General features: G+C 31.2%; 2 protein-coding genes across 2 annotated transcripts in view; both read right to left on the minus strand.

The window, feature by feature from the left end:
* The window catches only part of Atac2 (Ada2a-containing complex component 2), a 30,201-nt gene extending 27,422 nt beyond the window's left edge, over positions 1 to 2,779 (minus strand). Inside the window, exons 1-2 of the mRNA XM_072530128.1 lie at positions 2,396 to 2,779; positions 834 to 1,123 (exon numbers count right to left, since the gene is read on the minus strand). Coding sequence (XP_072386229.1) covers positions 834 to 1,123; positions 2,396 to 2,622 — 517 coding nt within the window. The 5' untranslated portion in view covers positions 2,623 to 2,779. The remainder of the gene's footprint in view (positions 1 to 833; positions 1,124 to 2,395) is intronic.
* A 4,796-nt stretch (positions 2,780 to 7,575) lies between these two features.
* LOC140439943 (uncharacterized) lies at positions 7,576 to 25,694 on the minus strand. The gene is made up of 2 exons (XM_072530132.1): positions 25,168 to 25,694; positions 7,576 to 13,390 (listed from the first exon to the last, which is right to left on the minus strand). The coding sequence occupies exons 1-2, from the start codon at positions 25,379 to 25,381 to the stop codon at positions 12,402 to 12,404; spliced, it is 1,203 nt and encodes a 400-aa protein (XP_072386233.1). The 5' UTR covers positions 25,382 to 25,694; the 3' UTR covers positions 7,576 to 12,401.
* Positions 25,695 to 27,340: the final 1,646 nt, after the last annotated feature.

The raw sequence follows: 27,340 nt of genomic DNA on the forward strand, positions 1-27,340 counted from the left end.
TAACCATATATAACCTGAAACTGATAACAAACCAGTAATTTTTGTTAAAAGTGGGTAAGAATAAAATTTTTTAATTTAACCAAACCTAACCTATCCAAATCTAACCTAAACCCATAGATATATAATACAAATAGACTGAATGCTACAATTTAACCCTGTTCCCCCAGTGAAACAGAAAAAACTGACTCAAAGTATTAACTGCATCTCTTTCCAATGAACCACGTGACCTAAATGATCAATGGAACAAACATCCCAAAAGAGTTAAAATATTATGACAGAAATTAAAAACAAGCCAACAGAATTTTAGAGCACCTAACTACCAATATATACATCCAAAACACAAGTAAATACATCAAGAACTAGACACATGTGATGGCTAAAACAAGAAAACATATAATTAGTAAAAAAGACTAATAACTAGTGAAAAATATGAATGGAATTTGGAAGTTAGAGCCATAAATGCATTCACATCATCAGAATGGATTATTAAAGGGTACTAAGGTGGCTCAAAAAAAATTCCTACTGGCTTATAACTATATGCCTGAAAAAAACTTAGTGATAACACTAAAAAATACTCTAATATAAAATGGAAGAACAAGAAATACTTGTGAATATTGAAACATTTTTTGTCCAGTTAGTTAATGTTAAACAAACATTGGTATTACATTTATTCATTTTACATTTACATTATTTTGTTTTTGCAGAATTACATTTTCCAGAATTTATTTATTCTCAGAATGATATTTAGAATAATCCTTTATTCAAATTTACTAACTGAATTAATTGGTATTAAAATGTATGTTAATTTTATTAAAATTTGTTGTTTTACTTACATACTATTGAAACTGTCAAAGGGCTAATTTTAGGATACATCAACGCCCAGAATGCAGGTTCATTGAATACTGTAATACCAGATAAGAAAATATATCTGTTAAAATGGGAAAGCGTTCCAGCTATTGTTCCCATCCATTTCTTTTTTCTCTTTTGATCACTTGGAAATAATATTTCCCAATTTTTGTCAACAAAAGTAGCAACATGATGTCTCCAATGAAAAAATCCTTTTCTAGCTAAACCTGGACTCTTATTTTGTAAGTGATACAATACTAATACTATGACTTGAAGCCTGAAAATTACAGAATTGTGATATTATTTTGTATTTGACAGTATCTAATTATTAAGTTGTAAACAAAGAGATGTCTCAGGAACACACATCAAAAATATACATAATAGCTAATAAATAATGTTAAGGTCTTATACAGTATACTCCCTCTATAACGAACAAGGTTATTACAAGGTTTCGCTTATAACGAGGTACATTAGATGTCCCGTGAAATTTCTATTGAACTATAACCCTCTATAGCGAGGCAAATTTGGTTATAACGGGAGAAAATATCGAAAAACCTGTTTTTTTACGTTTTTGGCCCGGCCGTGGCTATAAATAAATACCCTTTTTAACTACCACCCACAATAAACTTCTTCGGAAATATACAATTTATGATTCACAAGTGTCAGTGTAGGGGGTTGACCATTCGCACCTAATAATAGACAAGATGTAGAAAGTGCTTTAAATGTTGCAAGAAACTTTATCCAAAGACAAAACGCAAATGAAGAAGCATACAACTGTTTCACATCTTTAGAAAATATGATAGATAGAATACTGGACAATTTAAAGCAGTCTAAAATGACAGACTTCTTCCAATTGCAGAAGCAATAGTTTATGTTATCCTTGAAAATACTGTTTATACAGATTTACAGAATACAGATTTTTTGTTTTAATGTATTTCATTGACAATAAAAGTAAACAACTTTTTTCAAAAACGCCATTCAAACAATATTTAGCATCTTATATTGCTCCGAATGGTTTCACTATAGCAAGTTAATGTTTTAAAAAAACTACATATTCATATGCATGCACAGTATTATTGTTGTTTGATATAACGAGATCGGCTTAAAACAAGGTAATTTGTCTGCAATTTCAGTTCTCGTTATAGAGGGAGTCTACTGTAATTTAAAATATGTATATGTTTAATAAAATGATACATTATAGCTCTGTAGACTGGTAGCACACTTTCAAAATACAACAATATAAGCTCTAAAAAAGTTCTACGTGAGTTCTATTGTGAAGAATAACATTTAACAACAGGTGAACACTTATTTATTGATCTATATCGGATGGTGTTAATATACTATAAAAACAAAATACAATAGTAGTTTTAAAAACGATAAGTTCTAATTGCCAATATAAGTAAGATTAAGTGATAAGATGCAGTTAGTTTCTTTTGTTTTCAACATTTCCAATATCAGAAATATCTTATATATAAAATAATTAAAAAGATATTTCATATGAAAATCTTAGAGATACCTTACTTAATTACAAAAATACATATTCACTTACCAGGACAGCTTAGTTCGAGTAAAATTTTCAGCTTGGTTGGCTGAGCACTCCAAACAATTAAAAGTAAAAAATGTGTCCCCAGCAAGGCCCCCAGGAACTGCTCCCCTTTTTAAACATCTCAAATGTACATTCTTTTTACACACTGTACATTCAAGTCCCTCGTCTTCAGAGAGCTTAAGTTGTTCTGTACAATATTTACAAAATGTTATTTCAGACAGTAAGTCCATTTTTAAGCCTAATTTAAATATACCAAATACATTTCAAGCGTCAATGAGTGTTAAATAAATTAATTGAATTATATTATTTAATTATTATATTAAAATATAAAATGTAAACAAACTAACAAACAAGTATTTTCAATTGTAACCTCAATTATTCTTCTTCGTTTACTTCATTAGTTAAACGAACTATTCTGTTGGAACGTTTTTATTAGGTGTCCATTAAGTTTCACAGAACAAAATATTGCGTTGGCAGTGTTGCCATGTCCTTATAATGTTATGTTATATGCTTCAAATTCAAAGAGGTAAAGATTTAAAATATAGATTTTTATTATATTATTCTATGGATTCTACAATTTTATACCTTATATAAAACATTAATGAATCAATATTTGTATCATTTGATATTAATTGCAATTAATTATTAGAAATTAGATAGTTAGCGGATAGATTTGGCAATAGTCAGAATCCTCAAACCCCCAGTTGCCAGATTGCAACAGATGTGTTTTTAACTTTATTATTTATACATTTTACTATTTACCTTTAAAAATACTTACTTTTTCTTTTTTGGTAATTATTAAGTATTAGTTTTTAAATATCTTATTGCTTTTGATTACGTATATTTCATTTGTAATGTAAATGTCAACACTGCCAAACACCAATATTTAATTCTGTCAAACCCATTTGAGGCTATCTTCACTGGGACCAAATGTGAAAAACGTCCCCATATTTAATTATACATAATTTATAAAAAACTGTTGGTAATATTGAAGGATTTTTATGAAAATAAACACTTAAATAGTATTCAGGTATATTCCGCAGACATCTGAGGACCATTTGTTGCTATTAAAGGGCAATAGCCAAGAAAATTTCTAATGACTAACTGCAATTAATATCGAAAGAAACAAATATTTAGTCGTTCGTGTTTTATATAAATTAAAAAATTGCAAAATCTATGTAATAAAAATTTACTTTTTAAAAGCTCTTTATAAAGGAGTTTTCATCAGCTGCCATATTTTTCGTACAGGCAGATTTAACAATGACGTATGTTAATCTTTTTACTTAAGAAGCATTCCTTCACTATGTTTTGTAGGTAAGTATGGGGATACTTCTAGTTTCTCCAGTATTTCAGTTATTACTCTCCATCTTGCGCAGTTGATGGCATTTTGTATGTTCCGAAATAAGGCCACCAACCACTTACTCCTACATGTAGCAGTTAATTCCGTGATCCGACTGACTGCGTCAATTGCAAATTTCCCTTTCCTAAACCCGTACTGACGTTAGTCTTGTCTTTATAAGTATTTCGAAGATCTTGCCAATTGTGTTTAATAGGCAGATCGGTCTAAAAGCTTTTGCTTTCACAAATTCTTTCCTAAGGAAGATTTGCCGTTTTCCGTGCTTCTACGAATTTTTGCTTTCTTATGAGGTCGTTCACGGTTTCTTTCACCCATGGTGCCTTTCCCTCTATGAGCATCCTTATTTTTATATGTCAATGAAAAACTTTGTGTCTCTTTCAAATATCGCAATACTCTTTTTCCTGCTTTCCTGCAGGAAACATGCTTTCACAAAAATTGTTTTTCAAAATATCTATTGTTTCTTTTATTTTTTGTTCATGTCCTGTTAATATTATATCGTCCACATAAACAATCATCAATATGTCTTCTATATATGGACAAAAATCATGTTTAGATCTAATAAATCTATTCTCTGTTACAACTATATTAAAAGTATGATTTCAGTATTTTGGTGATTCTTTTAAACCATATAGCGCTCTATTAAATTTTAAAAACTTTCCTCTGTATATTATTAGTCCTTGTGGAGGATAAATATATATATTGTAAATCAAGTTTTCAGTTTAAGAAAGCTGTGGGCACATCAAGTTGATAAATTTTCCAATCTCTTTGTAGTGCATGACTTGCATGAGCCATTCTCACTGTGCTCATTCTTGCCACAGGTGCATAGGTTGATTTTAGTGGATTCTCCTCCTGTACTCGAAAACCCTTTGCAACCAACCTTGCTTTATGTGTTCCATCATCTTTAATTTTAAAAACCCATCTTGTATATCTATAATCTTCTTGTTATCAGGTAAACCAACTGGTGTCCATGTGTTTAGGTTTTCCAATGACTCCAGTTCTTGATTAATTGCATTATTCCACTCTCCATTTTTCTGTGCTTCTTCAAACCTCTCTGGTTCGCCATTCAATGATAGTAAGCAATAAGCTGAATATAACTCGTATTCTCTAAAATGTTCTGCTAGTTTTACTTCTCTTCCTCTTCTAGTACATATGGGATCCTCTTCATTACTTTTTATTTCATTTCTAATTAATTCTTCGTTTTCAGTTAAACTTTCATTTTTGTTGCTTCCATCTTCAGTACCTTCAAAATTTCCTTCATTTTTGATCCAAACTGTTTGATGTTTACTGTTATCATTAACATAATTAGTTACACTATCTTTATATTTAACTTGTTTTTAATAAAAAATAACATCTGTAGATGTAATTATTTTGTTATTTTTACAATCCCACAATCTATATCCTGAATTAGAATAACCTACCATTATTGTTCTAATATCAGATTTATTGGGCTTTGGAAGAATTACACCATGCTTTAGAACCAAAAACTCTAAGATGATTACTATTATTCTCATCATACCATATCTGAGATTTTGTTTTACCACCACTAGCTGTTGTAGAAATCCTGTTTAATTCATAAGCTGAACATCTCATTGCTTCACCCCATCAATGTTTAGGCAAGTTAATTTCTGCTAGTTTGACTCTAACTTTATTTATCAATGTAAGATTTCATTCTTTCAAATGTACCATTTTGCTGTGGTGTGTATGGTTGAGTATACTGCAACTTAGTACCCATTTGTCTACAAATATTTTGAAATTTATGTGATGAGAATTCACCCCCATTATCTAGTTTGATACTCTTAGTTTTAACACTATGTTTAGTTTTAATTAAATTTATAAAATCAGGAACATTATCTTCAGCTTCACTTTTATATCTTAGCAATTTAACTACTGTAAAATGTGAGAAATCATCAACTAATACCTGAAAATATTTTTCTCCATCTAAAGTAGGATTAGCAACTGGCCCTGCTATATCTAAATGTATTAAATCACCAATTATTTTGCTTTTCTTTTGTTTACTATAAAAGCTTCGTCTTGTACTTTTACCCTGAATACAATTTTCACATACTTCTTTTGAAAAAGGTAATTGGAAAATTTTTAAGCCTAAATGATTCAAATGGCCTAAGCGTCTATGCCAAATATTTCTATTAAACTCAGTTTTATCTAAATCATTTACGTTTAAAGCCATACATTCTATGTCTAACTTAAAAAGATACAAATTATTTACTTTAGGACATTCAACAGTAGGTATATGTTTTTCCAATAATAAGTGCACAATAATTTTTCAATACAACTTTATTACCTTGTTCAATTAAATTTGAAACAGAAATTAAGTTATGTTTCAAGTTTGGAACAATTAAACCATTAATACTTACTTTCGTTCGTCGTAAAACTAAGTTTACCTTTTTTGGTTGATTTTAATTTGTAACCATCTGCAATTTGTACAAAACTTGTTTTATCCAAATTTGTTACATCAATCATATAGTCCACAAGTTTATCTGATAAAAAATTTTGTGTACAACCTAAATCTAAAACAAAATTTACCTCATTAAGTGCCCCACAGTTCATTGCAGGATAAACTGTTTATTTATTGTTTATAGTTTATTTGCATTATTTCTTCATCAATATTAACACCACTGGATGTTTTCTGGTTTTCAACTTTATTAATGGAATTTATCGCAATAAAACCTAATTCTTCTTCTACATAAGATGCACGCTCAGAATTACTTCTGTTTGTATTGGCACTTCTATAAAATCCATGTCTTTTGGAACTACTACTTCCTCTTCTCCGGTTAGAAGTTCGGCTTCTACACTCATATGATTTATTACCCATTTTGCCACATTTGAAGCATTTAATATCACTTACTTTGAATGCTGCCTCATTGCTCATATTAGGTGATTTGTTTTTACCAATTTTTTCAGTTTTCATCCAATAATCTAGATTTAACGAACTCCATAGTTACCTCAGTGTTTAATGTTTCTATTGCGGTAATTACAACTTCATACTCTTCATTAAGGGTTAAAAGAAGATGACATAATTTGTCTGATTCATCTATCTTACTACCTACACCTTCCAGTTCTCTTATAATTTTGTCAAAATTCATAAAATGGTCTTTCAGTTTTTGATTTTTTTTACACTTCAAAGTCAATAGCTTCTTTTTTAATGTAAGCTTGGTAAATATACTTTTTCTTTCGAATACGTCTTCAAGTGCTTTCACTATTTCTTTGGCGTTTTTACATCTTTTATAATGTCTAAATGTTTGAATCGTCATCTGTAAAATTTTCTCTCTGTGTTGGGTCCAAACTTTCAATCACTGGTAATACTTTCTTTTCATTTAATAGGATCTTGAGACGAAACTTCCAACTATTAAGATTCTCTCCTGCGAGAATAGGAAATTGTTGACCCGTAAACATCTTCATCTTCCAATGTAATCACGTTTTCTTGATTTATACTTTACTTATCTGTCAAGGACTCAGCTGGGCCCATAACCTTTTTAATAATTAATTTATAAATGACAAAATAAGTATATTATTAATGGAGTATTTCTTTATTATTTAGGATAACATATTACAACCACCTTGTCTTGCTTACAATTAATATTGGTCGTTTACTTTTACATAAGTCATAAGTACACTGTAGCTAGTCTACACTATTGTACCAACCTATAATTAGCACAAGTATGGTTTAATCCATGTAAACCCAACCACTGCAGTGTTGCCAACCTTCTTACAAGCTTTTCCCCTCAACTTATCTTAAAAATTCCCACTTTTATGAAAAAATTCCCTCCCGTTTACAAAATGGGTTTTATAACAGAAATATAAGAATGTGTAAATTTGCAAAACAATATATTTATTAAAGAAAAATAAACCTTCTTAAAAAAGTATAAAGAGTATAACCTAAAAACATAAATCTTTTAACAAAATTTGAAAAACACGTCAAAGTTCTAGCCTATTAACAATTTTAATTTTATTTATTTTTAAAATCATACATTTTTTTACTATGCAATTTTAAATGCTCGTCATGAACTGTGTACTTGGTACAGTTTATATTGCAATTTTGTAAGCTACTTCGTAGCACACACATTGCATTTAAATGGTTAGCACCTATGCGGTTACGTTTTTTTGATTTTATGTCTGAAACTATTGAAAATATTCTTTCAGCCTCAGCGTTAGAATGAGGTAAAGAAAGTACAATATTAATTATATGTTTTAAATTAGGAAATAAGAATTCGTCGTTAAAATTTTTGGTTTCAATTATTTTAAGCCGCCACATTTCTTCAATTGGCATATTTTTTAATTCTAAAATTTCAATTTCATTAAAAGTATTTGGCAAATTTTGCCACTCGACACTTAATTGTGTAGCATTAATGCGATTAGGATAAATTTTTGCCACTTCTTTTATACCTACATTAAATTTATTGCGGTTATTAAAATTAAATGCAACTTGTGGATCTAAAAATTGTAAATTTCTAAAAAAATTATCATTAAGTGGTAACCTTGATTGTATCTGCGTTGCAACAGTGATATAAAATTGTAAACATATTTTTAAAAAATCATTTTTTTCAGTTTGAGGTATGTTACCAATGAATTCTTGACATTCAATACCCAAATTTATATTTTCCAACTGTAATAAATTATGAGGATGCTTTATATTGATTTGGCTAAGATTACAATTAGCAGCTTAAACTTCTGGTTTTAAAAAATTACTACAAATTTGTTTAAATAATTTTTCTGACGAATCAAACAGCTTATGAATTAATAGCTTTCTTGACTGTAATAGAGCATTAAAATTGTTTAAAAAATTTAAAGCATACTTAAGGAATAGTAAATAAGCTTTAGAACGCATGTCTTGCATTTCATTCAAAATATCTTCTGCTGACTTTAATTTATCTTCAAAAACAGCCAAAGTAAAAAATTGTTTGATAGCTTCCCAATTATCTAAAATTCTTGAAATGCAGGCATGACGACTAAGCCAACGTGTTGAAGATAAATGAAAAATTTTTGTTGTTTACAATTGCATAAACTCTTGAATTTCTTGTAGGATGGCACATCTTTTTGCGCTTCCAGAAATATACGTTGATATACTCCTAATTAAATTTTCTACCGAAGATGGTAGTTCTGCACACCCACTGCTGGCAACAAGAGCTGAGGAATGGCAAATGCAGCGCATTAATATGACGTCTGGAATTTCACTTTTTAAATGCGAAAAGAAAGAATTGTTTTTTCCTATCATCACATTTGCTCCATCCGAAGCCACACCAACTATATTTGTTATAGGAATTTCGTATTTAATAAAACAGTTTTTAAAATCTTTAAACAGTTGAACCGCACTACAATCAGCAGCATTAAGTTGGACCAGCTCTAGAAGTTGTGTCACTACTTTAGATTGTTTTGTATAGCGAACTAAAATGCACATAAATTTTTTTGAACTAATGTCTATGGTCTCATCAACAAGCACCGAAAAAGACGCATCACGTAAATCCCTGACAAGTAAATTTGTTTCGTAACTTCCAACTACATTATTTATTATTTCTGTACATTTTGTCCTTCCTAGTTGTACATCTTGACAGATTTTTGAGTCTGGAAAAATATCTGCAAGTAGTGGCGTCAAGTGATCAACTATATGAGTAGCCACGTTATGTTCAGCAAAAAAGACACTTAATCTTGTTTCGGCGCCTTTCACGGCATTTTGGTGTTTTAAAGAAGTATTACCAGTTGTTAAAAATGAGGAAATACTTGAACTAGATTTAATAGCAGTCATATTTTTTAAATGTTTCTTACCTGCAGCATGTTTTTGCAGTTCACTTTTGCCACATAAAATTTCTGCATTATACACTTTGCACAAACATTTTTTATTATTGTGTGGCAAAGCCTTAAGCCACATTTTAAAAAAAGGATCTTCTAACCACTTAACATTAAATGTTTTTTCTTTAGATTTGGATATTTTAATTTTTTTTGTTTCATGACTACTATCGGCCTCACTATCACTAAATACATTACTGTTATTATTGTCACTCATTTTATTTTTATACTTATACCTTGCTCTAAACTCAAATAATTATTAAGAAGTAACACTTTATACAGAAAGCAGAAAGTACCAAATAAGATAATTTCAGTGGGTTTTCCACTTCCACTACAATATGTATTCACACAACCATACTTGAAATTTTATTTAAGTACCTAATAAATAAAGACGAAATTATTGGGATAAGTGCTTACATCGGCATTCATTAAGTTTTATTATATTTTGGTTTGGGGAATATGTGCCTATTTAGATCATAATATTTATATAAAAGTATAGTGATCTGGCTGTGAAATAGATTACCCAGCCATCATCTATTTTAATTTTTGACACTAAGTGCTTGAGATTCTTGAGAGTTATGATTACCCAATGATGTTTTGTTATGATTAAGAATACCGAAATAAGAACATTTCAATTACTACCAGGGGGTGAAGATATGTTTAATTCTTTCAAATATTCTTTTAATTTTTTAAAAAAATATTTTACAATTTGCACTGAAGTAAATATTCCCTTTTAAGTTAACTTTTTCCTTTTGTGTAAAAAATTCCCGCAAAAAGGGAAATTTCCGTCCGGTTGGCAACACTGAACCACTGTTTGGTTTTGAGGTTATTTTGCAAGTACTACAAAGCTCACTAAAGATGGACTGGTTGGTCCGAAAAAGTTTTGAACTTATCTTTTTGGAGTTTTAATTAATTCTAAGTAAACTCAAAATCATTTAAATCTCCTAAAAGCCTAAACAGCTGAACTGATTTGCGGTCTGACTTTTCAGAATTCATATTCTCAAAAACCTCTATAGCGGGGCGAGCGCTCATTTGTACAATGAGAATTAAAACCAGCAAAAATGTGTGCCTAGATCTTGTTTCTCTGTCTTATACACGCGGCATTTGAATTTTTGCCAGTCTTCAATAATTACACTGATTAATTTCGAATTTCACGACCATCATGTCTCTTTAATTATTGGCATACGCCTAACTGATGTAGATACGAGAGCGTACGATCGTTTTGCTGAACCATGAAAAAACGATGGGATTTCGGTAACAGTTGCAAAAACTCGACATTTTGATATTTTCTAAAGCTCTGTAGATTAAGTCGACAGGCTAGACAATGTACAAAAATTGCGTGTGGGCATTTGATTTAATTTTTTGTTGAAGTCCACTTTGGTGTCCTGGCATCACACCCTGACTCCATCGTAACATTGCCCTACAACCTTATGCCAGTATTCCAAAGGATCTAAAACTGTCGCAGCCATAGTGAACAAATGCTCAGCTGTTCTAGCGGCACTTAATCGTAAAATCTGATAAACCTTTCAATTAATAATCCTTGAGAATTTACGCGTCTTAATATTATTGAAGATTGCGACGTATGTGTTATGTCCGTAGTATCATCAATTTGGAGGGAAAAATGAACTGTTTTTAATGTCAGTTGGAGAAATGCACTCAATTAATTAATTTTAAATTGTGGTTGATTCTCCACTAAAAACATTTTTCATGTTTTCGTAATGATTTTTAGTTTTAATAAGGCTTTGAACAATTAACAAATTTAATAATTCATTAAAATTACCCCTGTTACTTGAGTCACTTTTCTCATCATGTACCCTAACAGGCAACTCTTGTTTGCTGAGGTAAAAAACTGCGTCAATAACTGTCCGAAAACAAATCCTGTTTAGTCAAACATTTTCATTAAAATTTAATTTATATAATCTTGCGTTTCGTTTTAATGCATCGGCAATTGTATTTTGGTTTTGTTCGAAATTTCTAAACATTAATTGGTTTTTTAAATGCTCTCCAGAATCTGCATGCTTATGCAACGATCTATTAATATTTAAAAAATCTATAAAACCGTCTCTATTCCACAGAGAATGTTTATTTGAAAAAAGTAAACACGGCCAGCAATATAATTTTTGTAACATTGTGCTACTACACAGCCAATTGAATTATGTAAACCAAGAAGACTTAAAACTAATGTTATATGACTTGCCCGATTTTTTTACTTTTTTTTTTAATCCCATGTTTAAAATACTAGTTGTTCGACCATGTAAAAGAACATCCTTTTTCTCTTCATTTTTTCGATGCCTAAACGGAGTCTCTATTATACACACCAAGTCATTTTGGATTCATGTCTGTCTAAAATTATTTTTGTCCAAAAGAAATCCAGCAAAACACATAATATCCGAAAAAAACACAGAAATGTATTAATAGACAATGAGCTATGTTTGTGCAAACGGCTCCGGCATTTAAAACGAACATTCAACTAACTTTGGTTGAATCATACAAGGCGGGTGACACAGCTCAGGACCTGACCGTCAAGTACAGCTCATATAGCTAGTTGTCTTTTTAATTTTTGAATTAATTAAAATAATTAATAGAATACTTCACCTAGCCGGCCGCCGCTGTATGAAGGGGAAGAGAAAAGTAAGGTTGAAGTGGAAAGGAACATTTGCAGAAATATACTGCTTTAAACAAATTTCACACTTGTAAGGTTTTTCTCCTGTGTGCACTCTGAAATGTATTTTTAAATGACCTGCTTTACCAAACTATTTAAAACAGATCTCACACTCATGAAGTTTTTCTCCAGTGTGAATTATGAAATGCCTTTTCAAATTACTTTTAGTAATAGGCTGTTTAAAACAAATTTTACACTTGTTTTTCAAATGATTTTTCACCACTGTGTGTTGTCAAATGACTTGTCAAATGAATTTTAATAGAAAACAATTTTAAACAAATTTCACACTTGTAAGTCGTTTCTCGAGTATGCAGTCTTAAATGTCTATTCAAATGACTTTTAGTAGTAAACTGCTTAATACAAATTTCACACTTGTAAGGTTTTTCTTCACTATGCATTCCCGAATGTGTTTTTAAATGACTTGTTGTAGCAAACGACTTTAAACAAATCTCACACGTGTAAGGTTTTTCATCAGTGTGTGTATTCAAATGCTTTTTCGACTGACTTTTAGTAGCAAATCGCTTTAAACAAATTTCACACTTGTAAGGTTTTTCTCCAGTGTGCACTCTCAAATGTGTTTTCAAATAATCTGCTTCTCTAAACTGCTTCAAACAAATTTCACAGTTGTAAGGTTTTTCTCCTGTGTGCCCTCTCAAATGTGTTTTCAAACTACTTGCTTCACTAAAGTATTTAAAACAAATTTCACACTTGTGACGTTTTTCCCCAGTGTGTATTTTCAAATGTCTTTTTAAGTCACTTGTAGTAATAAACTGCTTTAAACAAGTATCACACTTGTGAAGTTTTTCACCAGTGTGTGTCCTCAAATGTGTTTTCAAATAACTTTTAGTAGCAAACTGCTTTAAGCAAAGTTTGCACTCATGAGGTTTTTCTCCAGTGTGAACTTTCATGTGCTCAGTTAAATAATCTTTTCGAGAAAATTGCTTAAAACAAATTTCACACTTGGGTTTATCTCTGGTATGTAGGAGCAAGTGTTGCTTCAAGTATCTTTTCTGAGTAAACTGCTTGCAACAAATTTCACATTTGTAAGGTGTTTGTTCAGTCTCAACTTTCATATTTTTATTTAATATTTTTACTTTAGCATGTTGGCCTGTATATTTTCCTGTATCAGATGAATGTAATGTTTCCATAATTTTCATTTTGTTCTCCTCCTGAGGACAACCTAAAATACAAACCAACTATAAACATTTTACTGGAACAGAAAAATTATTGTAGAAATAAAGGAATATAATAAATAAAGTTAAAAACTGTAGCCCAAATTGACCTTTCTGAGTTTATTCCTCCATTAGATATTATTCTTACCACTTAATGATAATTGGTAACACTCAATGTCTACTACTGTTTTTTTTTGGTATCTTAAAAAGTACACTTCTATGTATTGTAAAATATTTGTCTGAAATTACATTTATAGGAATAAACTTCCTTCAATTATTTAAGTAATTATGCATTACGTCACCTAATTATGCATATTGTGAGAAAAAAAGATGTGTAAAATCTATTGAAACTGATGGAAAACGGTACAGCTTATTTTAAATCGAGTGGTGAGCCCTTCCACGGAATAGTTAATCGCGCAGACAATAGAATATCTATGACCAGACCCATGCAGTGGCGTTGCAATATTAAACAAATTAAATTATTTGAAATCGCACTAATTACAAAATTATTACTACTCACTTAAATAATAAATGGGGGTTTGACTGTACACAGATTGTTTTATAGATACCAAACTTTTTGTTTGTTATAATAACATCTTTAATAATTGATACTCTATAAAGTTTGGTAAAAGTTAATTTCTAATTTAGTATCAGTAACCTTAAAACCGTAATTATAAAGTCATTATTAATGACTCCTTAACGACTCGTTAAGGAAATACAACGAACTGATAAGAATTATTTCCGAGAATTTCTAGTCACTGGATTTCAAACGAGTTCGTAATTTAGTCTCATTATGTTGTCGAGTCTCAACATGAAAGGTGCTAACACGCGTATTATAACTATTTTGTAGAATGGAGATCGTTAAGTGTAGTACGAGTAAACAGATCAGATTGACACCAGAATCCAAAGAAATAGTTTACAATGTATTTAAATAATGCAAATACTATTCTCCGAAGATAATAGAACCAGTATTAAACAACGTGTGAGTGAAGCTACTGAAGTATCTTTACTTACAATAGAAAGGATCATTCAACAAGCGAGTATGTTAACAAACGCAGAGTCAAATACACTAAAACTTCCAGCTACAACACTTGCTAAAAGGAAAGCAACCGTGACAGACTTGAGGGAGTATGACAAACAATTCATTAGAAATACCATTCATCGTTTTCATGAGACTGAACGTTGTCGTGTATCATTAAAGCTTTTGCAGAAAAAGCTTGAAGAGCAGTTGTACGAGTGGCCTGGAAGTGTGAGTTCTCTCTACAGAATTGTGAAAGATTTGGGATTTAAATGGAAGAAAACGAAAGATAATCGACGTTTATTAATTGAACGGAATAATATTCGTGCTCTACGCATTAAATATTTGGACAAAATTAAATATTACACAAACGAAGGTAAGTCAATTGTATAATGTTGATGAAACCTATGTACATGCAGGACACACTACGCCAAATAGCTGGATAGATGACAGTAGCAAAGGATTGTTCAAAAACATTTAAAAAGGAAGTAGGTTGGTTATCGTACATGGTGGTGGGGAGATGGGTTTCATACAGAATGCCCTTTTGATTTTTAAGTCAGGAGCTAAGACAGGAGATTATCATGATGATATGAATTCAGAAAATTATGAAGAATGGGTGAAAGAACTGTTAATCCCCAATTTGCCTGTTGGATCTGTTGTTGTTACTGATAATATATAATGTACAAATTAATAAAGCACCCACCAGTAATTCTAAAAAAATGGATATGATATCTTGGTTGACAGAAAAAAATTTACCATTTTTAACGTCAATGTTAAAACCGCAATTATATGAAAGCATCAAACGATACAAACAAGATCATATTCAATATAAATTTGACAAAAAGTGCTGCAAGAATGTGGCCATGTCTCTTTAAAATTTCCGCCATACCATCCAGATTTGAACCCTATAGAAATGGATGAAAATGGAAATGACCTATACTTAAGCTTACAAGGTAAATCACATAATCGATTTTCTGTAAACGAAAAAATAAATGCTTTTATCAAGAAATGTATGATGAAAAATAGTGTTTCAAACAAAGACTTGCAGTCGTTTACCAATTTAGAAAATTTTGTGGTTGAGCATGAAATAAAGATTAAAGATGATCTTATTTTTAACATAAAACAGCATTGTCAAATGCTAATTGATAGTTTTAAAGAATATTTTGACGAAGACGAAGAGTCGTATCAAAAGAAACAGAATGCTCAGTATTTTTGGATACGATAACCATTTATTTTGGATAGCAATCCTGAAACATTACAACAGGATGAAAAAAAGTCTTTAATTGAACTATCTTGTGATGGGGGTTTGAAAATAGAGTTTTCAAAATTAGAATTAACCGAATTCTGGCTGAATATTAAAAATGAATATCCAACCTTATCAAAAAAGCCATTGTTATTTTTACTTCCTTTTACGACCACCTACCTGTGTGAAACTGGATTTATGCTATGCTATAAGTGAAAAATAAATTTCGCAGTAGGCTTAATCTTGATCCAAATTTACGAATCAAACTAAGCACATTTGATCCTGATATCGATTCACTTGTTGTAGCTATGCAGAACCATCCTTCTCACTAAATTTTTGGACTGAGTTAGAGTTTGAGTATCGCTGCTATAGAGCGTTTCACGTTAAGAACGGAACGTTACTTAGATAGATCTATGTATTTCTTAGGCGCTGGTTTCGCTGAACACACGTAAGCCGCGACCGACGACGTTTCAGTAGTAGACGACGTAGTCAGTTTGCTCGTAAATATTAATAGGTATAGACGTCGATTATTAGCTTAGATTAAAAATACAAAGGACTTTGAACAATGAAAAAAATGTCGATGAAAATCTTACTCGAAGAAGGCTAAGATGAAGAACTAATAATTAGAACTTTAAAGAAAAGAAGACAGGCTCACAATATATTTAAAAATAGAGAGAATGAAAGGACATTTAGTAACTTAATTCATACGCATCTTAAATGTTGTAATGAAAAATTTATACAATATTTTCGGCTATCCCAAAAACAGCATAAAACAGTGCTAAATTTAGTAGAAACGTGACCTTTTAGTAAAATAAGCAAATAGATATCCACAACCTATTTCACCGTCTTAAAAGTTAGCAGTAACATTGAGGAAGTTATTTTTTAGCAATATATAAGATCAAATTGTTAATTGGAATTTTAGTATTAATTTCACGATAAAATATTTAAAACCACTACACTGACAGTGGCTAAACTGATTATCAAAACGTCCATTGAGTATTTTTTAAAATATTGTCAATATAGTGTTTTTAAATTTTTTTGTTGTCATATATTCAAGTCGAGCGATAAAACTTTATTTTACGTAAAAAAGTAAAATTACAGTTAAAATTAAAACAGATATTTACATAGTCTTAAGTACAATCACTTAAAAACTAAATCTGCGTAAATAACCCACTATGGCATGAGTCACTTGACTGCATTGCTGTTTCTGACGAAGTTGATGCTGTCGCAGTAGTACGCCACTGTTCATTATGCATTTTCAGCTCCACCTCTGTTACTATTTTACAAACTTGTAACCTAGTTTCAGCAATAAGATGTGGAAAGTTTGAAACAGCCATGGACTCGAAAAATTTGTCAATAGCAGATTTTTGTGGTACAATTTCTGTATGCGTTAAAATTTTTCAAACAACTGTTGCTGTCTCTTTTGCAAAATATTGACTAAAGTATTTTCATGAGATCCTTTTTTCTCGAGGGAGTGAAAGATTGTTGACTATTTAATCGAGTAGTATGAGAATTTTTTTGATTGCCTCTGTACTTTTTTGAGACTCCTCTACAATGTCTTGCGTCTCCGGTGTACCTTCTCCAATCTCTGGTTCATTTAAATTAGTATTTAAATCTACAGGAAGTTCCACGATTGCTTCTTCTTCATTAGTTACAGTACTTCTCTGTAACTGAACTTGTGTAATAATTGTCAAATTGGGACATATACTCCCATGTATATTGGTTTCTTGTCTGACCTGTGCCAGTGTCTGTACTTTTTTTTTTCATGTAGTGGTCCCTAATAGGCTTCCATCTTTTTTTGACATCTGCAACTAAAGATATATCTGTATAGTATTATGATTTGAAATAAATAATGGATTATTTTCTAAATATAGTTTTTTTTACAGATTTTTGACCACTGCAGAAAGTCTTTGATCACAAGCATTTCAATTTCGCATCTCTCATTGTCACATATCAAAAATTATGGAAAACATATTAAAAGCGATTTATAAACACATGAAACCTCTACGTTTACCATAATTAACAAAAAGCAAATTGGAAGTTGTTGTCAAATATTTTTTAGATAAATGGAGTTTTCCCAATTGCTGTGGGGCTTTAGACGGAAAACATTGTCATATACAATGTCCATCGAACAGTGGATCCTTATTCTACAATTACAAACAGTTTTTTTCCATTGTTTTGTTATCCTTAGTAGATGCAAATTGTAAATTTCTCTATGTTGATATTGGATCCTATAAAAAGGAGGGAGATAGTGGTATTTTTTCTAAATCAAAATTGAAGATTGAAAATGGGACATTTCCCGTTTCGAATTAAACAAAATTGCCCGGATCAAACATCTTTGTTCCACATTTTTTACTATTAGACGGACGGTTCAACTTGTTACCTCGCCTTATGAAACGATATCCTAAAGCTCAAAGTGAAATGGATACAGAAAAACGACAATATATCTACTGGTTGAGAAGGGTCCGAAGAACAATCGAAAGTGCATTTGGAATGCTAGCAAAAACTTTTCGAGTATTCCATACGCCAATAATGCTTTAACCAATCACAATTGATAACATAATACTTGCTTCTTGCTGTTTGCATAACATGTTAATAGATGACAAAACCGAAAACATTCATATTAACCCATTATGACCTAGTGTTACTTTTATGTAACGCTTGCAGAGATGCTTAGAAAACTGTAAATGAAGTTTCAGTTTGGCTATAATCACGTAGATGGCGGTGTAAGGAATTCAAAACAAACATAAAAAGCATTATGTGCAAAGCCACGCTCATAGTTGTTTTCGTTAGTGAGTAACTGCAGGCTGAATCAGATATAATTTAGCAACTATCATGGAGCATAAGTAACATTCGTTTCGAGTAAGTGTTCTTATTTTTACAGTTAAATGCATGATATTATTACAAGAACACTGTTAAATAATGCTTTTTTGTTGTCTGTGAAAATTTATAAAATACTTTGTGTATGTTTGATAAAAACAGCTTTGAATTGTAGAGTTACATATATGTAACGCTGGGCTCTCTGGAGAACGTGTCCTTTTCAACCTTGAAATAAGTATTAATACTCTTTATTTCTTTCTAGACGAGGTTTAACTCTACAAGAAGATGCAGATGAAATCTATAGATGATGCAGATGAAATCTTCATTGATCCTCCGGATGCCAGTGAACTAAGGGATGAGGATTCTGGAAATGAGGATGAGGGAGGCACTTTAGACAATCTTATTCATCCGAACAAAATACAGACGGAGAAACTATAAAAAAAAATTAGAATTTTGAAAAGCAGGAAGAGAGGGACGAAATCTCAAAAAAAAATTAAGCTTAACAGTAAAATCAACTGGAACGAGAATTGTGATTTAGTTCCGTCAGATGCACGACCATTTTTTGTGCAAAGCAATAATAAAAAAAAAATAAATAAAAAAGATATCGAAGATCCTGTTGCTCTGTTTGAAAAAATGTTACATGATAATATTATCCAGATGTTAGTAACAGAAACAAGAAGGTATGCCATTTTTAAAAACTGTCCAGATCCTCAAATTACGGCGGAAGAAATTCGATGTTTCATTGCCATTCTAATCGTGGGTGGATACGACTGCAAACCTAGCAAGCGACATTTTTGGGACAGCCAGCGTGACATGCGAAATGAAGCAGTTTATAATGCCATGAGACGGGAAAGACTCACTCAGATTATGCGATTTATACACTGCGCAGATAACTCCAAAGTAGATGCAAATGACAAACTCTTTATTTTGTTCCCGTTGAGCACCTGTCGTATGATGAGTCAATGATTCGATACTTTGGCAAGCACGGGTACAAGGAATTTATAAAAGCAAAGCCAATTAGATTTGGTTTCAAGATGTGGGCACTCAATTCCTACAATGGATATCTTCTAGATTTTGAATTTTACCAAGGTAAACGATAAGATATACACACCACAGTTGAAGAAACCTTTGGAAAACCTACCACTCCGCTGATAAAAATGTTGGAGCAGATACCACATAAATAATATCCTTATCATTTCTATGTGGATAATCTTTTCACTAATATAAACGTATTTTACTACTTGAAATTAAAAGGATATAATATTACGGGAACCTTTAGGGATGACAGAATTCCTAAAACTTGTCCACTACCGAGAAAAAAAGAATTGAAAAAGTTGGACCGTGGTAGTTTTGCTTCATATATCGACAGCGATCATGGTATTTTTCTCATAAAGTGGGTAGACAATAACGTTGAGGCTGCTGCATCTACAGCATATGGTGCTGCACCTGTGGGAACTGTGCGTAGATATAGCAAAAAAGAAAAAAAAAATATGTGCAAATTCTAAGACCGCAAATCATTGCCAAATATAACAATATGTGAGGAACGGATTTAATGGACCAAAACATCTCAACATATAGAATTGGAATCCGTTCAAAGAAGTGAAGGTAGTGTATTTTCACATAGCTGATGCAAGTATTAGTAACAGCTGGATACTCTACAAGCACCACTACCCCAAGATTTCCCAATTAGATTTCAGAAGATGTATTGCTGTCATATCTTAAAAAATATACAAATGCTCCAAAGCATGGAGGAATACCCAGTTCTTTGATATTTAGTGTCTCGCTTAATAGAATCTCAGACAATCTAAGGTACGATGGAAACAATCACCTTTTAATAGTTATACCTAACAACAAAAGACGTCGCTGTGCAGGAGAGGGGTGTAGCAGTAGTACTCGAACAATGTGTAGCAAATGTGATGTCGGCATGTGTATTGACTGCAATTATACTTTTCATATGAAGACATTCTAGTTATAATGTAAATTTTATTGTGTTTCTTAAGAATTTATTTTATTTTAGTTACGGTACCGTAATGACTTAGCGTTACATTTATCTAACATATATTTTTTTGTTAGTTAATAAGTTTTTGGGTTAAAAAATTGTTAATTTGTCTATTATTACACATTTTTAATAAAAATATATTAGTTTCTTTAATAAATTATAAAAAAAATAACTCGGGTCATAATGGGTTATCACCCGTAATGGGTAATCACTACCAATAACGGCGTTCCCAATAATTTAATTTCTTTGAAAAGGATTGGTGGAACTGCTGTTGTAGCAGCAATGCATTTAAGAAACGAATTAAAGGATTATTTGTGTTCATCATCTGGAAGGGTCACTTGGCAGTTTCACGTTGTATAATTGTTATAATTAAAAATTATTATATTATTTTTATGTATACCTATGTAATATACATACTTATATATTTTTTGTAACATAACATAAAAAAACACTTACCCGGAATTTTAAGTATTTGAACAATCTCCCAAAATTTATGTTTTAAATTATTATGTTTATAATTAACATGAGCGGCATCATACAAAATTGAATGGCTTCACTCCAATTCAATTAACAATAATTCATCTTGTTCTTTTTTCATTTTTTTTTTTCATTCGTCATAACGTCCACCCGCTGCAATGCTTCGAAACCATATGAATCAACCACACGCAGCGGGTAGACGCCAACCGTCGACGCTAGCCGTGAACGCTGGCGTGTCCGAGAAACCAAGTGCATAATCTTTTAGGTGTAGCCACAGTATATTGCTAAAGAATTATTTATTAATACTGTGGCGTAGCATTCAAATATACACGACAGCCGTTGTCCGTCGCCGCTCTCGGGTGTTCAGAGAAACCAGCGTCTTATGGGCGATACGGCGATAGCGATATAAACCTGCCGATGTCACGACGAACACAAGCACGATTCAGGGTTGTATTTGTATGTTCTTTTCCACAGTAGGGAAAATAATTTTAATTACATAAATATTATTTACAAAAGATAATTTTATTTTATATTATTTAAATTATATTAAAGACAGGTTAATTGTTTTTCGCAACATGCCATTAGAATCATGGTCATTACAAAGTAATTATATTCATACCTCGTACCTATAATGATAACAAGGCTTTGTGGCTGTTTAGCAGTTATTCTAACTTCACAGTTTAATGTTCATTGAAAATAATAATTCAAAACTTAAGCCAAGTCTTAAACATCGTATTTAATTATCATCTAAATTTAAAGAGTAGTGAAAGTGTTAGAAGTTTACTCGATACAGTAAGTGCTATGACGAGAGTAGATTCTAGTACTATTTCTAAAATACGCAAAGAAGCCGCGGAAGGAGAACTAAGGCCTGTAAAAAAAACAAGAAAATGTACCAAAAGTAGAGTGAACAGCAGAAAGTTCATACGCGTCTCCACGCCATCGTGTATAGTTTTTTTCTATAAAAATTTACCGCCGACATTGAATAAAGTGTGTGCACTGGTTAAAAAAGACAAAAATTTAGCAAACATGTCATGCACAACAATGTGGAAAATACTTGAAATGAAATAAACTTTGTGTTTTGCAAACGACAAGTAAAGTGAACCGTGATGGAACGGCCCGATATTCTGAAATAGAGGCATCAGTATTAGCGTGAGATAAAAAAATTTCGTTCCCATAGATACACCATCATTTATTTGGATGAAACTTGGGTGAATGTCGGGCATAATGTTTCCAAAGAATGGAAGGACCTCTCAGTGACTTCAGCCAGGGATGCATTTGTTAAGCAGTTTTCAACAGATCTAAAGCAGCCTACACAATGAGACCCCAGATTTATTACAGTACATGCAGTTAGTGAATTGGGATTTGTGGAATTTGCTGCTTTTTGGTTTTTAGCTAAAAAAAACTCAGCGGACTATCATGATATGGTCTTACATTTGAACAATGGATTAAGGAAAGGCTGCTTCCTATTATTTCAGAGAAAATATTTGTGGTGATGGACAATGCCTTGTGCCATTCGAGGAGAGAAGAAGTGATTCTGACAAAAGAATTTAATATAGATCAAATTAAGACATGGTTGATGGAGAAAGATATCTTTTTCGAAGAAGATTGTTTAAAATCAGAGCTCATGGAAGTTGTAAACACATTCATAGAAGAATACATAAAATATATAATCGATGAGATGTGCAAAGAGAAAAATGTTGCCATTCTAAGATTACCTCAATACCATTGTGAGTTGAATCCAATTGAAAAGGTATGGAGTCAAAAGATGTATTGCCTCACACAACACAGTTTAAGACTGCATCAATGGAACAATTAATAAGAAATGCATTTGGTGTAGTAACAGTGGACAACTGGAAAACCTATTGTAAACTTGTTATTAAGGAAGAGCAATAATTTTGAGTAATTGACAGGTTGATGGATGATATTGATGCTGCGGTAATAATTATGACAATTAAAAGTAATAGCGATGATTGAGAAGATGTGGATGATGTTAATATGCAGTGAGTAAATCATTTGATAGTGTGAAAATCGGCAGACACAAAGTGCCAAATCCAAAAAGTATGTATGTGATGGTTCGGCAAAAAGGGAAAATTAGATAGTAGGAAAAATTTCAAATAATATAACATCCGTTTTCAGAGCGTAGGCGCAAAATTTCGGGCCAATGCTTTTTAAATGCATTCATTTTTTTCGAATTCTGAAAAAACTAATAAGTATTTTTGAAAAATTTAAACGCAGAATGAAATAATACATTATTGAGGGCCGAAAGTCTCCAAAAACTTCTATAATGTTTATTTTAATAAGTTACAGGGGTGAAAAAGAAGAGAAAATTTAGTGTCATCTTTAATTTCAAATATCTCAGTTTAAAAAACTTTTTGTTTATTTTAAGGGACTTTCGGCCCTTGGTAATAATGTAATATTTCATTCTGCGTTTAAATTTTTCAAAAAGATTTGTTAGTTTTCTCAGGATTCGAAAAAAATTAATGCAAAAAAGCATTGGCCCGAAATTTTGCGATGACGCTCTTAAGGGGAATGCATGTTATATACAAAGAAAATTTTTTATGTAAGTAATTTTTGTTATTATTTAAATGCAAATGAAATAAAAGTTGTAGTTGTTTTTATGTTTTAGTTCAATCTTATCTAAATTGTTAATAAACATATAATGTCAAATAGTAAAATTTAACTATTTTTAGTAAGTTTTTTAATAGGTAATCATTTTGATAAAACTAAATTACATGATTAAGTTTGTGATGTTTATATTTTACTTTGTTTTATTGTATTTTTAATTAGCACACATATAGGTACAGCCTTGGTCACTGAATAATTTACACCTTAATTTTTACATTGTAATTCTGTAAAATCGTAGTGTCATACAGATTTGCTAAATGTCAAAGTGCTTGTCAAAAATTTTGCATGTATCGAAAAATTAAATTCGTCTAAAATGCCTAGAATACATTTGAATGCTGCAAAAAAACAAGAGCAATTGCTAAACTTGAAGAACAGCAAAAACTTCTTTCTTTAATTTCCATTTTGTTACATTTTGTAAAATAGATTTAATTTTGGCTTTTTAATTTTAATCAACCTATTCTGGGTCCTCCACTGGTAATTAACATCACTTTGACATAAAATGTGCCTTTGCATAGGTAAAAATTAAAAAAATCAGCTACTAGATACGCAAGGGTGTAAACTATCCAATGTACCGCAACTGTATATTGAATATTCTTTAGATAGGTATACATTGAAAATTTCTTTTAAATAAGTATATTGAAATATATTGTAAACATTGTTAATCTTATTGGGCAGCACACTGTTGAAAATAAATAAATTTTTATCAGAGCTATAATAATTACATACTCCTATATATGTCTATTAAAGAAACAAGTATTTATAATGCATTATTCTGTATTCAACTATATGTATCTGCTCATTAGTGAAATTAAGTTACCTATATCTAGACAGTGCTTGCAGAGAGTTTTGGCAACATTGATCTACATAAGTCAAATGTTCTGTTCTTGAAATCTGCATTTTGTCTGTATTCCCAGCTAGCCCCAACTTCTCCAAATGTTTTTTGCTTCCTTGTCAGTGGTCTTCCTCCTGTTACTACCTCAGGGTCTACCTAGCCTACTTGTATCTTGAGGATTTTAGCTCCAAGCTTTCTTTTCAATAGCAGCATCTAGTTTCCTAAAATTGTAGTGACATCCACCTTCATTCTCTTATCTGCATTTTATTATGTTTCAGGTCATCATAGGCAAACACAGATTAGGGTATATGCAAATCGGACATGGGCCTAAATGTGAAAAATGTCCCAATCTTAGAGACTACAGTCTGGAAAGGTCTATGAACAATTTTTATGCAATCTCTTGACAAATCTTTGTTTTCTGTACCTATAGTCCTTTTGTTTTTATTTTTACAAGCAGCCACAGCACAACTCAACATGTTAGTTTCAATATATCAACATCCTACTAAGGTACTGGATTTTTAAATTCACAAAAATAAAATAGCACTACATAAACACGATTAGAGAAAAAATTCTTCAAAAAATCTGACACACTACATTTATGTTGAAGATACCTGTCCAAATTAATACCCTATCATTAATTCAATTACCATTTGAAATCTACCACAATTTTTTTTATTATCTGTATTCTCTAATTGTTATAGTTAATAATAAACTTCCACAATATACAATTTATTCCTTATAATATTGCATTAATCAGTTTCATTTACTTACCTTCTTCATTTGTTGTTTGTTTTTCTTCAAATAGTGTAAATTTATATTCATCCTGTTCTACTTTAGTGTTCACCGGGAATTCATCTAAAGTTTCAGTTTCTATCTTGGGTTCCTCCTTAATTTCAATGTTAAAGGTATCCAAAGATCGAACACATGTGTCATTATCTATTTCTATTTTGCAAGTTTTCTCACTAGCTTCTTGTTTTAGTTCCATAACTTTAAATTTGATTTTATGTGCCAATTTCTTTTAGCATTAAACTGTGGCTTAAGGCTAGTAACAAAGCATATAAAAAAAGGTTACGTATGCTTCCACCACAGTATAGACAACAACTTCCACTTTTCTAGTGTTTCTAGGGCTAATAAGATTTTTATGTACTATGAACAGAGAATAACCGAGGTTATTCTCTGCTATGAATAAGACATCTAAGATTACACCATTACAGTAGTTAATAGTCACAACATAGAATAACCGAACACACATGTATTCGATTGTTCTCTGGTCACAATCTGAATAGTTGCCATATACACATCCCCATAAATCGATAACGAACTATAGCATTTTTCATATAAAAATGCTTGCACGTCACAATTTATATAAATTGAAGTCACTTATATTTAAAATTTCCAGAACGTCAACCTTAGAGTTCAAATTTTCCTAACACAGCTAATAATACGAAACCCATACGGAACTGCTCTATCTTTCATAGGCGTCAACATGGTATAATAATCAGAAAAATAAAATCATCATTATATTGGAAGTTTTGTATTTATAAATTTAGATTAATAGCTTTAAAAACTAATTATTGTTGTGTATTGTGATATGCCAAAATAAATAAATAGTCTGTAGAAAGCTGATAAGCTTTCATATAAGATAGATTATTTTGACCAAGAAATAATGACGGGACGTTTTTACTATTAAAGCCCTAAAAGAGGTGAGTTTAAAATTTAGAATAAATAATTTTGTATTAAAATGTTTTCTAATGGATTTTAGTGTGTTGCAGTAGTCTTAAAACTACAAATACAAACTACAAACTTGTAAGTGTATTTACTGTTAATATAATAGTTTGACAAATAGTTGACATTTTAAAAATTCCTCACTTACTAACTATTCTGATGTTTTGGCAACGCTGTGGGGTTCTGACGTCGTAAATCTTGAATGAACTCCGATCGTTTACATTAAATCCGAGCGATCAGAGTAGTTTCAAAGAGAATTTAAAAATGGCGCCATCAAGAAAGAAACGAGCTGCTGTTGCATTACTGTTATTAAACATTTTAAAGGAGAAAAATAAAGACAAAAAAAATTAAGAAAAAGAGAAGCATTTGGGTGAAACAACATTTACAAGAGCGTTACATATTTGGGATTGAAGAAAGTTTGCTCACAACTTTACTAACGCAAGATGGAAAGGAGTTTAAAATTTTTATGCGTATGGAATACGACGTATTTATGGTGTTACAACAGAAGGTAAGTTTTAGCACTTTAAAATAGGTATTTATGTTTAAAATTATTTTAATTTAAGGTTCGTCCATACATCGATAAACAAAATACTGACTTACGAAGTAGTGTAAGTTCTGAGTTAAAATTTACAGTATCTTTGAGATTTCTTGCCACTGGGGATAGCTATAAGTCATTAGACTACTTAACAAGAGTGTCATCTTCGACAATAAGTTTATTTCTTATAAGTTTGAAAGAAAGAGAAAGTAAAGTATTTTTTGTAAATATGTAAAGTTTTATATAATCGACCCCTTCTTTCCACTGTACATGAGCCCAGAGACTCGATTGGGGTCCCCTAGTCTTTACTTGATTACTAAATGTTAACCGAATCGGTTATCTAGGCACGGAGAAAATATATGTGAAATATAAAAACCTTTATCCCATAACCATAAGTGATATCCTGGGTGTTAATCTAAAACAGCGATTATTGCAATTAAGTTCATATAGGAACATTAGTCAACGCCGTGGCTTGAAAACTCCAAATTTCGAATAGTTGAGACACAGTTGCAAAGAAGTTGCTGAAATCTATTATGAAGACGTACACGAGAAGTTAGGAATGGAATGTCTACATTTAACAGAATACTTGGAAGGCACTATAAAGTATTCTGGAAATGTATCATTATTTAAAAGAGAAAAAAAATGAAGACACCTTTCCTGGTGCTACTATAGTATGCAGTGTAC

This window comes from Diabrotica undecimpunctata, chromosome 4 (genome assembly GCF_040954645.1).
Source record: "Diabrotica undecimpunctata isolate CICGRU chromosome 4, icDiaUnde3, whole genome shotgun sequence".
Taxonomy (NCBI): Eukaryota; Metazoa; Arthropoda; class Insecta; order Coleoptera; family Chrysomelidae; genus Diabrotica; species Diabrotica undecimpunctata.

Excerpts from the sequence above, each read along its gene's own strand:
- LOC140439943 (XM_072530132.1), bottom strand. The coding sequence starts at position 25,381 with ATGGAACTAAAACAAGAAGCTAGTGAGAAAACTTGCAAAATAGAAATA. Across the intron at positions 13,391-25,167 it reads ACAAACAACAAATGAAGAAG|GTTGTCCTCAGGAGGAGAAC; the intron begins GTAAGTAAATGA and ends TTTGTATTTTAG.